Consider the following 16225-nt stretch of genomic DNA (forward strand, 5'->3'; position numbering starts at 1 on the left):
TTTGGTCTATAGATTACCCTCAATCTCACTGTTCATAGAATCAACTAACTCACACTCACACAGATTCTATGCTGGCAGAAGTAATTTCAGACTCAGGATGCTTTGAATAAGAAGCACGACTCCTCTACCCTTCTATCTTTCCTAAACTCATTATTAGCATTAGTTGTCCTAACCAGTTCAATTTCAATCATTTTATTGACAACACTCCTGACATTACTGTAGACACAGTTGAGACTAAGTAATCTTCTAAAGTTTACTACTGACACACTAGTTGAAGTTATTTAGATTTGTATCCCAGACTTTATCTCCCCCACCCCTCATTTGAAACATTACTACTCTCAGAACATCTTATCAACATCAACTGCTGTGGCAACAAACAAGAATTCATGATGTGAGTGCAAGCATTACTTTGACCCATATCATCAGATAAATGCATACCTAAATTACCTTCTCCCCAACTAACTTAGCAGTTTCCCTGAACCTTTAGAGTATCCTCAATGATACTGGCAAAAATTCTTGCACCACTTTTGTTTAAATGAATGCCATCTCCACAAAATAGATTCCCTCTACCTACAAACGCATGCCACACTGATAAAAATTTCCCCCCAGAGCCTTGCAAATTCTCTCAACTCTCAAGGGTGATTACATACATATACAGTAAACCCCCGCTATTCGCGGTTTTGCGTATTCGCGATCGCCGATTTAATGTAAAATGAAACCTAAAAAAATGTGAATTTTAAAGCGCCGTGAATATTTTCCGCCATAAAAAAACATGGACATGGCTAAAATTATCTTTCCTGGTCAAAATTATCTTAAGCGCTCAATGGGTGGGGGAGAGGGGTGACAAAATCGTGAGCGTGGATGTTTCTCGCTAATCCTTGTTCAGTATGTGTTATGCGCTTGTCATGGAAGGTTTCGTCGTTTGCTTTTAATTTATATGCTTATAAATTGAATAAATTTATCAATTTATAAATTGATATTTATAAATATCATATCTTTTTTGTTAAATCAAAATGATAAATCTACCGTTTTGCAGTGTAAAACAGACTTTTTCGAGCGTGTTAACGGAAGAAAGTGACTTTATTGTGGACAAGTTCTTTCTAACCCCTACCAAAAATATGGCTACGAATAACAAGAGAAATGTGAAAATATCAAAGAGATGATGACATTAGCGAATAAATTTGAGTTTTTAGACAAAATTTCTAAAGGTGAAAGTGTCTTCTCAGTGGCAAAACATTATAAAATCAATGAATCAACGATACGATCAATCAAGAAATCGGAAGAAAAAATCCGCTGTAGTGTCCGTGAAAACGCGCTAATTGCTTCAAAAATTTGCTCTGTAACTCGTGATGTTAAATTAGAAAAAATGGAAAAGGCTTTAAATCTGTGGATAGAAGACTGAACTCAAAATAAAATTCCATTAAGTTCACTCATCATTCGTGAAAAGGCAAAACTCTTTTATTAACACTTTAGCGAAATTGGTGATAGCACTGGCGGGATAAGTTTTTTAGCTAGCAAAGACGCTGGTTTGAAAGATTTGTTTAAAATTTCTAATAAATATTACATTTAATATTAAATTGTTTCTTATTTTCATTTCGATGTCATATGCTTGCATTTCACTATGTACTGTCTATGTACATAGCCATGTTATGAAGGTACGTATAATACATACATACATAGACAAAATTTTAGACTAGTTTTTCTTATATATTTCATACTTTGGAACGGAACCCCTCTATTACTATGGGAGCCATAACTCAGTATTCGTGACATTTCTCAGGAACATAACCCCCGCGAATAGCGGGGGTTTACTGTATATGTATTGTGTATAGAGAAATTTTGTTGGACAAAGAGGTGAGGCCTTATTTTAGGAATGGAATGGGTATAAGATTTAGGTGAGAGTACAAAAGGGTACTTTTACAAAGAAAGGAAAGACTAGAGTTCTGTAAATTATATAATCAGAGCATCTGTAAAGAGACCTGCCTGAAATGTTTAAGACTTTAAATGGATTCATATTTAAATGTAACCTCTAATTAAAAATGCTGAATGGCAACACCTTACTCTTTCTCAAACACTGAAGGGGATACAAATTTAAATTGGAAAAGCTGGTTGCATGACAGATATGCAGAAATTTTGTATCAGCTCTTGACAGTAATTGGTTTCTGCAAAAACTTGCACCTCATGTTGTACATGAGGGAAGTTTGAATAAATTTAAAGAATCATTGTACAAGTTATTAGAGGGGAATGGCAAACAGTGCCTTATACAGACAAATGGTGTGTGTGTGTGTGTGGGATGGGGGGACAGTAGAGGGGCCCCAGGACAGAATGCCCATCCTACCCTGTGGTGCGGAGTGAGAGAACAACCAACCAATGTCAGAGTGTGATTGAGTTTACCCTTGTTTGAGCCCACATGACTGCTAAACATGGTAATGATATTATATTCATTGTTAAAATTATTATGTGTAAACTCCTCTGACATGGGGTCATGCTGAAGTATAAGCAGAACTTTTTTTTTTTTTTGTTACTGTATAAACTTGCTTTTTTTCCATAATTTTGCACTAATAGCAGTAATACTAAAAATGTGAACCTCTTTAACACACCTTTTGAAATGAGTATTATATACATGTAACCCTTGTATAACACCTCTGTGTTATACGGGACTAAGAACCAGTACAAAAAGGGGGGGGTTATGTTCCAAACAAAAATACATTTTTTTTATAACTATCGGAAACTTAATTTTTATAGTAGTAATAACTTAATATTTTAATTTTATTTTTATAATAGTAGTAACTTAAATAGTAATAACTGAACAAATGTCTTACCTTACAAACTTGCATTCATTAAATTTTCTTCCTCTTCATTGCTGCTAAGCACAATCTCTTCTGCAGCATCTAGATTTCGTGTACCTTGTGCTCTCTTTAAGTCACAAACTGCACTCTTCGAAGTCACAATTATTTTTTATGGTCTCAAATAAGCACATTTTCAATGGCACAGAACCTGATCCCCGCTTTAAATGATACGTGAAAATCAGAAGAATATTTTCCAGTTAGCAAACTAAATTTATGCTTACATACATAGCTTAATTAATACATATTGTAATATGTACATACTAACTAGTATTTATGTTTATTGACTTTTCTTTTTTGTTGTTGTAAAATTCAAAACAGTAAAAATGATAAGCAATTAATAACAAAGAACATGGCATGCATACGTTGCGACAAACACAATATGGAGTAATGAGTTTCTGAAAATTTATTTTTGTTTATTATATGATTGAATATTTCATGGCAGGGGAAACACATTTCACCATAATAACATGAAGACCCACAGAATTCCAGCTATCGGTACTACAGCTGCAAATGCAAGAAGATCGAGTTTACTACCTGATTATAATTGATTACAATAAGCAGAAAAGACCAATAAACCAGAAACTGCAAATTGTTTTATAGTAGTGACCTCCAGAAATGTGCTTTATAAAAATATCAAGGCGATAGCGAGTCAACAGCAGGGATTCACAAAAAGGAATGGAAACATTGAAAATGACATCTAACATAATAGCAGGGTTTCCCAGCACAAATGCTCAAAAATACTATGTTATGCAAGATTTCCGAGCAAAACCTTATTGTAGAAGCAGCGTGTTGTGTGAGGATTGCTGAAATTTATCAATCATGTTAGAGCGAAACCGTGTTATAGAGGGGTTGCCTGTACTGCCCAAAAGATATATATTTCTCTATTAAATACAGAGCATTTCATTAGCATACTAAAGGCAGCACTTTAGGAACTAACTTACTTGAAGCAATTTCAATAAAATCTTAAGAATGCTACCTGAGAATTACTGAAATTTGTGAACAAATTAGAGAGCCAATTACTGACAAATGTTTGCTGATTGAAAAAATAATTACAGCCACTAAATATCAAACTAGAGGTTCCTCCTCAAGTGAGATACAAGTAAAGCAAATTATACTATTATTATAGTGTTATATGATTTTCATTAGCATTTATACGAAAAAAAAAAAAATAATGCCTGTATTGCACACTATTATCTCTATAATTTTTCTAGATTTCAAAAGTAATTCTACCTTAGTCACGACTAGTACTAATACTAAAAATGTGAAACTGCTGCATCCCTTAAGTGATCTCTGATTCATTGCTTGAAAGAAACCAATTTCTGTATTCAGCAGCAGAGAATCCATTTATTAATGTACTATAAGAGCTTTAGAAACTATCTCCCTTGCAAAAATTTCTAAAACAAAAGAATTTAATTAGCATCATGTAATCACAATATTAATATGTCTGATGTAGCCAGCACCTCTGATAGATAATATATATATATATTTGATAACTGAATTACATATAAATGAACAGAGAAAACCTTACCTTATATGTATATCTGTCAGGAAATGATTTCCCACATCTTTTACACTTTAATGGTTTATCACTAGTGTGCAACTTTTGCACATGAATCCGAAGATCTGTTTTTCTGCCACATGTTGTAGGGCAATATTCACACTGAAATATTGGCTTATTCCCTGAATGAATCAGCTTGTGAGCTTTCAAGCTATTTGACTGAGTAAATCTTGCTTGACATACATCACATTCATAGGGTTTTTCTCCAGTATGGATACGCAAGTGTCTCTTCAACTTGTATGTATCTGGACTGGCATATGTACAATGAGGACACTGGTACGGTCTTTCCCCTGTATGGCAACGCATATGTCGCTTCAGTTTACTAAGCTCAACACTAGCATAATCACATTCTGTACAACGATGAGGTTTTTCATGTGTATGTTTATAACGTACATGTCGTACCAACTCACCTGATGTAGTAAATGAAGCTTCACATTCCCTACACTGATGTGGCCTAGTTCCTGTATGAGTGTTTACATGGTTCTGAAGAGAAGCAAGTGTCTTGAAACCCCTTTCACATACACTACATTTATGCGGACGTTCTTCAGAGTGTGATTTCATATGACGTGAAAGCAGATAACGTTTTGGACTTGTATAATTGCAATAATTACACATATGGGCTTGAGTTACAATTTGACTCTTCTTTGGTGTGATTTTAATAGTACGCATCTTTGTTCCATCAGGACCTAACTCTTCTGAAACTACTTCCCCATGTCTTTCTCCTTCATTGAAATCGTACACTGACATGTCCAAATTAACATCTTTCTGATCTTTACCATCCTCTGACTGTGATACTATCAGCACATAACTCACCTCTCCTGGATTAGTATCTGATGGCACAATAGTTACTGTCTGATAGGAATTAGGTGCATTAATAATTACCTAAGGGGAAAAAAAAAACTTGTATAAAATTTATAGCCAATCAATTTAATTTATAAAAATTGTAATATTTATAAATTTTGGTAAAATTGGTAAAATAATTAAAATGGAAGTATGATGCAAAATGAAATACCACACTAGCTAACTTTCAGAAATCAGAGCGAAGAAATTTTTTTAACCCATATAGTTAGCCCTCACACTGTCAAAACAGCAGTTACATTTGGCATGAAACTAGTTGGTTTGGGTTTTTTTTTTTTTTTTAGGAGCATTAGCAACTAAGGCCATATTGCTCCGGAGATATGAGGTGGTCATTCCCTGACCTTTCCGCATCCTCCGTTTTTGGTGGTCACGGGCTCCAACCCCGATCTAATCAAGAAGCGTGTGCTACGCACTGCTGCTCCTGCCCACCTGGCTACGGAGGTGCCTGCCCCATGGAACTGGAAGGACCTGAAAAGTAATATAGATGTGTGCTAAAGTGTAGGAAGACTTAACATTTCCATACAGATGGTGTTAAATCACTAGCAATTACTACAAAAAACAATTTGTGCTAAGGAAAGGGCAAATGATATCAGACAAACTATACAAATCTATCAGTTAAATAATAACAAGTAAACTGTTTACATTCAAGTAAATTGAAATTAAATTTTAAAAATATATATATATAATAATAACAATAATGTCTGCATGATCAAGAAATACCAGTCTCAGAAGCTGGCTAAATGCAAATCTAAACAGAAGGAACAAAGTCAAAGCCATAAACACTTATTCAGTTCCAGTACTGTTTGTTTGTGGGCTTTACAGTGGAAAGGCATTATAGCCATAATGCACCTAACCTAAGGTTTAATGCTCTTGTTTTTCATCAATATGGATTGCAGCTGAAGTTTAGAGTGCATAATAATTTATATCTGTTTGAGGGAAGTAAAGATTTTGTCCACGCATGCTGTATTTACCAGGAGGTGAGCAATATTCAGTGTTCATCGCTTACTATTGTAAATGGGGCAATCAATGAGTATATTCTGGACTGTAAAGATGGGTGTTGCAGTTTGTGCACTGTGGTGGGTCAGTGGCCATAAGCAGATAAAGATGTGTCAGGTGTGTGTGGCCTACCCTTAATTGGGCTTCATGTTGGTTCTCATGTATACTAGATTTCCATAGTTTGAGATTTTTTTTTTTATAGTGAGTAGCTTGTTATTGGCTTGATTCTGCCAGATGTGTTGCCATTGTTGAAGAGATTTCTTTATAATGTACTTGTCATCAGATGCAGGTGTAGTAAAGGATTGGTCTATAGAATCAGTAGCAGTTTAGGCAGCTAGATCAGCCTGTTTGTTACCAGAAATTTCAATGTGACGAGGGATCCAACAAAAGAGAAGTTGTTTCTTTTGGTTTAACTTATTCCAGTATTCTTCGTATTCTGTTGTATACCTTGGATACCACTAACAAAGTCAGTATATACACTGATGAGCCAAAACATTATGACCACCTACCTAATATGATGTTGGTCCCCCACGTGCAGTCAAAACAGCTCGTATCCAGCGAGGCATGAAGCTACAAGATTTCTAAATGTGTCTTGTGATATTTGGTACCAACACATAAACAGCAGACCCTTTAACTCCTGTAAGGTCTGTGGTTGAGATGCCGCAGATCAGAGTTGCTGTTCCAACACAAACCACAGATGCTTGATGAGATTGATATGTCTCAGGAATTTGGATCGGGAAGCCTTCCTCATGTTCCACGAACCAGTCTTGAACAATCCAGGCAGTGTGACATGCCACATTATCCTGCTGAAAGATGGCACTGCCAGAGGGGAAGACCGTTGCCATGAAAGGATGAACCTGGTCAGCAATGATGTTTAGATAGGTGGTAGATGTCAGAGTGCACAGCACATGGATGATTGGACCCAGGGTATACCAGCAGAACATTGTCCAAAGCATGACACCGCTGCCACCGGCTTGTTTTCGTCCCATGGTGCATCCAGGCACCATCACTTCCCCAGGTAACGATGCACACGTATCCAGGCTGTCTCCACATGGTGAAAGAGGAAACGTGATTCGTCGGACCAGATGACCTCCCAATCACTCAAGGTCCAGTTTTGATGCTTGCATGCCCATTGTAGGCACTGTTGACGGTGGACCGTAGTTAGCATGGGCACTCAGAGTGGCCTGCGGCTACGCAGCCTCATTTTCAGCAGGGTTCGATGTACTGTGTGTTGTGACACATTACTCCTGTCACCCACATTCCAATTACCGGCGAGTTGCGCCACACAGTCACCCTTCTGTTGCCACGGATCATCCGGGAGAGCCTTTGCTCATCTTGGGCACTGATTAGCCATGGTCATCCAACACCTTGCCAGATGTTTGTGGGTTTCCCCTCCTTGGACCACTTTCAGTAAGTACTAACCATGGTGGACCGTGAGCACCCCACCAGCTGTGCCGTTTCAGATATGCTCTGACCCAGTCGTCTGGCCATTACAATTTGGCCTTTGTCAAACTTGTTTAAGTCTGCTGCCTTTCCCATTTGAAGAACAAGAGTAACACTAATTAATGGAGCTCAGTATCAGGTGTTTTTTATACCGTGTCCCAACCCGCACACACTTGCCCGTAGTTCACCTGCAGTTGCTTCTATTTGCAATAACAACTCACTAGTCAATGTTTTGGCTCATCGGTGTATAACACTGCGTAATGTGGTTGTTGAGAGTGTGTAATTTAAGGCTATGTAGGCAGCATAGAGTTCTGCAGTACAGCTGCTACATTCAGCAGGGAGTTTCTTGGATATGGTAATGTTATGAAATAATGCTGCTGCACCAACGTGCTTGTCAGTTTTAGACCCATCTGTGTAGATTGGTGTGTACTGGCCATTCTGGATTCTCAGAGTGGCATTTATTTGCAGTATGTTCTGTTGGTACAAGGTGTGTTTTCCCGATGATGTGAATCATCGGGTCACAGAGTGGTATATGATAAATCCAAGATGGGATTGCATGAGAGGCAATAGGCTGTATCTTACTAAGGTCAATTTGCCAGTCAGCCTGCAGTGAACAAAGACGTATCCCAGTTGGTGAGTTTATAGATGGATAAGGTGTCTAAAGGTTTACCATTTATGAGAGAAAAGTACGTTCCAAATGGGAGTGGTTCGGATGCCCTTTGAGTTTTGCTGCATAATTTAATAAAAGCATTTGTCTGCGTAGCTGCAAGGAGGCTTCATGTGCTTCACTGATTAGGGAAGGAGAGATTGTATGCAGCACTGAATGCTGATTAAAAATTAAGTGTTTTTTTAGCTTGTGCTTTGTGGGCCTGAAAAAATGTGGCGAATATGATGTCGTAGCTGAGATTTCCATGAAGGATCTACAAAGAGAATTTTCGATTTCCTCTGGTTTTGTAATATCAGAGTCATTGACAGTGAACATAAGACAGTTATACGTGGATGTATTGCATACATTCACTGTATTTTGGCCCGTATTGTTTAGGTTTTTGTTGTTCATGTAATTGTGGAAGTGAAACGTCTCCATGCTTCCCTTTTGCTAGTCTGCTCAACACATTGTGCCTTTGCCTTTTTAAAGTGGATGAGGTTTACTGTTGTTGGGAACTTCCTGAAGATGTTCCATGCTCTGTTCTGCTTTTTAGCTGCACTACATTCATCATTCCACCAAACTTTTGAGTGGACCAATATTTTTGTGGATTGTTTTGAAATCGCTTTGTCTGTTGCCAGAGTATTTGGTTAGAAATATATTCTACTGCCAGGTTTATGGGTGTTTGTTGGACCTGCTTTTCTTCTAGTATTGCTAGCTGCATGTACACATCCCATTCAGCTTTAGAAAAGTTCCATTTAACAATTCGGTAAGAAAAGTCGGGAACACTTGTATCAATGTGGCAACATAAGACAGTTATACGTGGATGTATTGCATACATTCACTGTATTTTGGCCCGTATTGTTTAGGTTTTTGTTGTTCATGTAATTGTGGAAGTGAAACGTCTCCATGCTTCCCTTTTGCTAGTCTGCTCAACACATTGTGCCTTTGCCTTTTTAAAGTGGATGAGGTTTACTGTTGTTGGGAACTTCCTGAAGATGTTCCATGCTCTGTTCTGCTTTTTAGCTGCACTACATTCATCATTCCACCAAACTTTTGAGTGGACCAATATTTTTGTGGATTGTTTTGAAATCGCTTTGTCTGTTGCCAGAGTATTTGGTTAGAAATATATTCTACTGCCAGGTTTATGGGTGTTTGTTGGACCTGCTTTTCTTCTAGTATTGCTAGCTGCATGTACACATCCCATTCAGCTTTAGAAAAGTTCCATTTAACAATTCGGTAAGAAAAGTCGGGAACACTTGTATCAATGTGGCATATCACAGGGTAATCATTCACTGCCCAGTGGATTGCTGTGAATAGTCTATCCAAATAGAGGATATATGGTTACTGAGCACAGAGAGACATCAACAGCTCAAGTAGATCCTGTATAAGTGTGCACTAGATTATTGAGAGTTATCAGATTGTGTCGATTAAGTGATTTTTCAATAGTTTGTCCACACTTGTTCAGGTTATGGTTTCCCCATAACGGATTGTGACTGTTGAGGTCTCTTCAGATGCAGTAGAATTTTGGAAGTTTGGAATCAATAATTCTTCTAAGTCGGCATAGCTTATATTTTGGTTAGGTGGAAATTAAAATGAGACTGGTTAAACTGAAGTTAACACTGATTCGTGCAGCAACTGCCTCAAGGTTTGTTTTTAGTGGGATTGGTTTTGAAGGTATCTTAAGAGTTGATTACCAGTGCTACCTCTCCATGTGCAAGATTGTTCAGATTGAGTGCAACACAATCTTGCCGATGTATTATATATTTCTGAAGGGAAACAATTATATTTGGTGTTATATTGATTTCCTGTAAACAGAAGGCAACAGGATCATATTGTGAAAGGAGATCTCGGATGTCAGTCAAATTACTACGATAGTTTCAATAGTTCCACTCTAAGAAGGTAAGCATTATTTGGGTTTAGTGGACCCTCGATTTTTTTTTTCAAGGGACCAAAGGTTTACATCGCTCAAGTTTACCTTTTCCCTTCTTTGAGAAATAAGATTTCCCTGTATCCATCTCCTTGTCAGTGAACAGTTCCAAAACCTGTTCATCTTGGTTTAAATTATCTTCTGAGTCCATGTAGTCTGTTTGGTTTGAATCAGGAGTGGTAGATACTGTAGTACTCTGCTACTGAATGACATCCGGTTGTACTGCGATTGGCATAATTATAGCTTTTTTTGCTTTTCGTTTGGTGTGTTGGTACTACGGACAATACTCATCTTGCCCATTCAGCTAGCGATTTGCTTGGTGGTATAGTTACCTCCGTTTTGGTAGCAATTTATGTGCATTTTGTGGTTATTTGGGCATAAGTTGGCTTGTTAGTATTAAGAACTGGTAAGAATTTTTTAGCCTCTAAGATTACATTATGTTCAGTTTTGTACTGCTGTATCTTTTTTTTCATGTTTCCAAAGGGGACACTCCTTGAAATAAGCCAGATGTGCTTCTTTACAGTAAAGACCAGGGGCTCGGCTCACATCTGGTGAGTATGGGCTTGGCACACCCGGGGGCCCTGAGCTGGATACCACCATCCTTCTCTTTCTTGGCGATTCCTTTCTACGTCTCTCTCTCTCAGGGTAACTCAGGAATTTTTTTTTGGCTGGTGCAGCACAAGCCTGAGGCTTCCTTGCACCATATGGCCAATAATAATAATGATAATGAAGACAGTTTTGTGTTGTGACTGTGCAGTCAGTACTAGTGTCTGTGCAGTGAATCCACATGCGGCTGCTCCTCTGAAGACTATCTGTGAGCGCCCAAACTTCTGGCACTTGCAGCATAATGGGTTTGGGATGTAGGGTTTAACTTGGCAGTTAAGGTAACCTGCTTTGATCATTATTGGTGGTTTGGAATTGTCAAATGTGAGGATTATGTTCCGAGTTGAATCTAGTATATCATCCTTCTTTGTCAGAATTTGACTTACATTGATGACACCATCTCGTAGCTCTTGTTTCAGTTGTTCATCTGACAGATTGACGAGTTCCCATTCAGTGATGACACCTCTTGATGTGTTCAGGGGAAACAGTAACAAAAGCCCCACCAATAATTTTTAGTTTTTGTAGTTGTTCAGACTGTCGGGCAGTGATAACTTTAACCAATAGATCTTCTGATCTTAAACGATGAACTGTCTTGGGAGTACATGCTGCGCTTTCTAGGCATGGAGAGAGTTTTTCATCGGTTGTTTTTGAGTTGAATGAATGATTGAGAAAGTTGGAGTTCGGATTCTGCCTACGTCAGTCTTGACATTTTGCTGCGACAGAACCAGGCTCCTCTTGTTGTTGCCTTGTCAGGGTTTCATCTGTGCACCCAGCGGCTTTCTGGGTTTTGGAAACTGTTTGCTCCATTTTGCCCTGGAAGGGAAACCTTTTCCCCCTCCGGGTTACTGGCCCTGCCACGTGGGGATAGAAGCAGTGCCACCTTTGTGACCAAGCGGTACTGGGTTAGTAATAATATACAAATAACAGGAAAAAAGAGAAAGGTCACTTTTCCTCCTGATCAAGTAAAGTGATTTCTTTACTGAGGATTATTTAATTGGTTGTTAGATTAACACTGAAAACAAGGAGATGATTTTATTTCTTCAAGAAAGAGTGCAAATTTACTGGCAAAAACACTTTTTACAAAATCACTTGGCACTAGGACTGGCTCCAGTTCAGGCTATAGCCAGTCTTTCAATGGCCACATCTGGATGGTATTGGTGACTCTTCATCATCATTGGCTTGGTCCTTCTCATGATCTCCCACAGCTCCATGTTAGTCCAGTCTATGATCCAAGAGGAATACTTTAGTACTGGGACTGGCCCCGGTACTAAAGTACCCAGTACCAGCTCAACATCAGCAACCTCCAAAAATCATACAAGGAAAAGATCACGAAGTACACAGCCCTTAAAAAAACAGGAAGTCAAAGAAATGTGGAATATGGAACAAGTAATGACCATCCCGATCACCATGTCAACCACTGGCATGGTGCCAAAAAGCCTACATAAAACCAATTATAGGCCTACCAGAGAACACTTGTAAGGAACTCCAGAAAGCCACTCTCTGACTATCCTGAACACTTGCAAGATAATCAAAGTTCCTCAACCAATAATAATAACTGGATGTAACAACCACCCCACACACCTGGTACCAGTACCTGTAATAGAATGAGAAAAAACACATAAGGAGAAGAAAGAAATATGATGATGGTGGTGGTGTGGTGAAAAGAATAAACAAACAATAATAATTCCAATTAGGCATTATTATTATTGCCAATCAAATTAGGAAGTAATGTTCTTTACCCAAAACCTAATCATTAAGGGCTTGAAAAAATCTTATTATTTTATAATTCGCCTGTTTTAGGCACGTTAGGGTGTGCTTAAAGCACTTATTGTCTGTCCATTCTTCCATCTGCATGTAAGAACACGACTCCAAGAAGACTGATTTCATAAAATTTTATATTTCACTCTTTTAGAATTATATTTGTAGAGCTACCAAATTTCATTAAAATTGGAGCAATAGAACTGCAATTATTATTTCTTTGCTCATCCATCCATATTGCACCTTCTCAAGAAAAATGATATAAGTCAAAATTTTGAGTTTTTCAGTTTAGTGGTTCAAAGGCAACAGAAAGTTGTATTCTTTACATAGAAGTGCCACAAGTCACATTAAAAATTTGCAAAGTTTTAAAAAATTTCTTTTGTTGTTATTATAAAGAATTAGAGTTTAACACATTCTTATTTTGGCATTTGAAATTACAATTTTTTGCATTGTCTGTCAATTTTCTAGAGAAGGTAAAATGTGTAATAACTGAACTCCTAATGGATGGATTTTGATGAAATTTTGGGAGTTCTATTTTATTATTTTTTTTTTTTTTGCCGTTAAAAAGTTTTTGTTAGGATAGATAACCATTTTCTTTTGTTAAATTCTTAATTCTAATTTTAAGAATAGCCTTTTTAATTTGAATTCAATTGTTTTTCATGCTTGCCATCTAAAAGATGAAATAAAAATTAATCTTTTCACAAAACTAAAAGAGAAACTAGCACATACAAAACAAACATAAGTTATGCAGTAAACTAAAATGAGAAATATATGGAGAAGGTTGGAAAAGGAAAAGTTTTCCCCGATGCATAGTAAATCAAATATGTAGCAATGTTATTGATTTTCTATAGAAATTTTTGTTTACTTTTATTAAGCATAATTTAATACATTATATAACTGGTGTCCATTGCAAATGAGAGCTAGTAATTTTCCCACAGGAGATGAACAAGAAATATGAAATATGTATTCACAATGAGCACCAAAATAGTTTTGTTTTAGAAATTTTGAAATTTCATTTCGGACATGCCAAAACAAAGTAAAAGATGTGATTAATGCTGCACATATCACAATTTAAAAAAATATTTGATAAACTATTTGAAATAAAGGATATCTTTTTCTGTACTTTCAACGTAAAACATTGACTTATTAAGAGTTAAGCCTGGTGGCACTTCATACTTGATCCTATATTTTTACCTGTTCAAATGATAATTTCCTTGAATAATTTAATTTCTTGAATATTCAATAGAGAAATTAAAAAAATACCTTTCTTTAAAGCTATACAGTCATCCCTCAATTTGCGTGGTTTTGCTATTGTGTGGTCAGGTATTCCTACCAAAATTTTAGACTGCACAGCAAGTTTCGCACCCTGTGCAATTTTTGTTTACGAAGCTTCAAAAATAGGAATGAAGAGCAGATTTTGAAAATTTATTTATTTTTTTTTTTACAAGATTGAAGATTTCATTGAAGGAGAAACACATTTCACCATAATAACGTAAAATCCCAGGAAATTCCAGCTATCGGTATTATCGGAAATGCAATAAGATCGCGTTTACTACCCGTTTATAATAGATTGCACTAACAGAAAAGCTGCAATAAACCGGAAACTGCAAATCAAATTGTTTTTATTGTTTTATGGTCGTGAAATTCAGAAATGTGCTTTAGAAAAATATCACAAAGGCATTCAAAAATGATTCTTATAATCAAACATAGCAATAAACGGTGGTGTGTTTGTCTGGTTATTTTTGAAAAAACTTCCTCATTCGAGAACCCCACCAGTTATTCTATGTTAGCTGTTAGACAGAATCTTTTTCTGGTTCAAGCAATGTAAAGTGTTTTAATTGGTAAGTTTTTTTGCTGATTTAATATTTCTTGTCTATATAAAGTGTGTGTGTGTGTGTGTGTGTGTGTGTGTGTGTGTGTGTGTGTGTGTGTGTGTGTGTGTGTGTGTGTGTGTGTGTGTGTGTGTGTGTGTGTGTTTAATTAGTGCCTAAAATGAAGAAAGCTACAACAAAAAAAAATTTTAAATTTAGAGGAAAAATAAAAAATCATTAAGGAGTTAGAAAATGGCGAAAAGGTTGTGACAATGGCCAAAAAATACAGCATAAATGAATCTAGCCAATTTTCTCACAATTTTCCCTAATTCAACGAATTAGGAAAAATGGTGAGATCCAAGTTGTGATCTGAGGTGCCTAAAGGACCACTCACTTCGACAGTGTATTTAGAAAGGTTGTTTGTGAGAAAAAGTTCGAGGATGTTGGCTGTATGGTTAGGATTGTCCGGTATTCTGGTAGGTAAATGAACAATTGGTGCAAGGTCATTAGTAATTGCAAAAGCCTCAGCATCATGACCAGTTGGGTCTGTGTGAATATAAAATGGAAGTTAGCCGGCATTGTGAACATTAAAATCACCAAGGAAAATTACCTCACTGTTAGGAAAATCGGACCGGAGAAAGTCAAGTTGCAAAGAGAGGAAGTCAGAATTCCAAGTGATTAGTGGAGTTGGGAGAATGGTAGACACAACAGACAAATCTGACAGAATGAGGTAGAGATTTTAAGCCAGAGAAGATCAAAAAGAGGAGATTCCAAATTGCCAAGTCTCTGACAGGGAATATTGGAACGGATATGCACAAGTACCATCTTTGAGGCAAAAGGAATCGTACAGCGAATAATTTGGGAAACTGAGATGAGCGGTGGTTGAATCAACCAAAAACTGAGATTCTGTCAGAAAAAGTACACGGGATTTGGCAGACTAAGTGGAAAGGGACATCATTGAGATTAGAACTGAGACCATGTATATTTGCGAAATGAACAAGGAAGTGTTTAGAAGGTTTAGATCTTTTTTTGCAGATAAGTTTGCTCTATTAGTTTGACAATTCATGGCGTATTCAGTAGTAAGAAAAAGTGTGGGGGGGCGGGGCAACATGCTGTATGAAGTAATGAAAGTTTTGAAAATGGTGTACACATGGTAAGAATATACCAAGATCCTTGACATAACGTGGCCTCGACAACATCCCCGCATGCACACTACTCTGACTCCCTTTACTCACAATCTGGCAGAGTAGAGGCAGTAAGATTATACATTAGCTGAACCAAAAGCCTCCTAATGAGTTACCAAGAGGTTTGGTCCGGTGTACTAATTAGTGGCCGGCCTGCAAACACCGTTTTTGAGCAGTCTCCTCAAAATGTAAGGAAGTTTGGATCTTGTCACGGTGTTCATCATTACCCCAAAAGACATCAATCATACTGCATGGTGGAAAAGATGGGGGAGGGTTGACCAGAACTTTGCTCTGGAGGCTAAACAAGAGCTCCACCACTTCAAGCCTCCAAATAAGCAAAGTGGTAATTGCACTGATTGATGAGAGTCATTTACCACCTAGTATTACCTGATAACACAAAGGGGCGGCATTCTTCCATGTGGTGTGGGCAACACTTCGACCCCTGCTTACTTTGGTTCACACCTGGGTCGTCACCCACAGGGTGCATGCACATGGGGGTTATACCCAGGTTTACTAACAGTCCCACCATCATGAAGGTGCAAGCAGAGGATTTGATTATTAGTCTGTGCCAGACAACTTGTCTGGCACAGAC

At 37.4% G+C, this 16225-nt stretch overlaps 1 protein-coding gene across 1 annotated transcript in view; it reads right to left on the bottom strand.

Moving 5' to 3' along the window:
• The window catches only part of LOC150080937 (uncharacterized), a 227163-nt gene that overhangs the window by 61929 nt on the left and 149009 nt on the right, over positions 1-16225 (bottom strand). Inside the window, exon 7 of the mRNA XM_090380618.1 lies at positions 4378-5289. Coding sequence (XP_090236744.1) covers positions 4378-5289 — 912 coding nt within the window. The remainder of the gene's footprint in view (positions 1-4377; positions 5290-16225) is intronic.

This window comes from Mastigoproctus giganteus, chromosome 9, assembly GCF_048544385.1.
Source record: "Mastigoproctus giganteus isolate SK-2022 chromosome 9, ASM4854438v1, whole genome shotgun sequence".
Lineage (NCBI taxonomy): Eukaryota > Metazoa > Arthropoda > Arachnida > Uropygi > Thelyphonidae > Mastigoproctus > Mastigoproctus giganteus.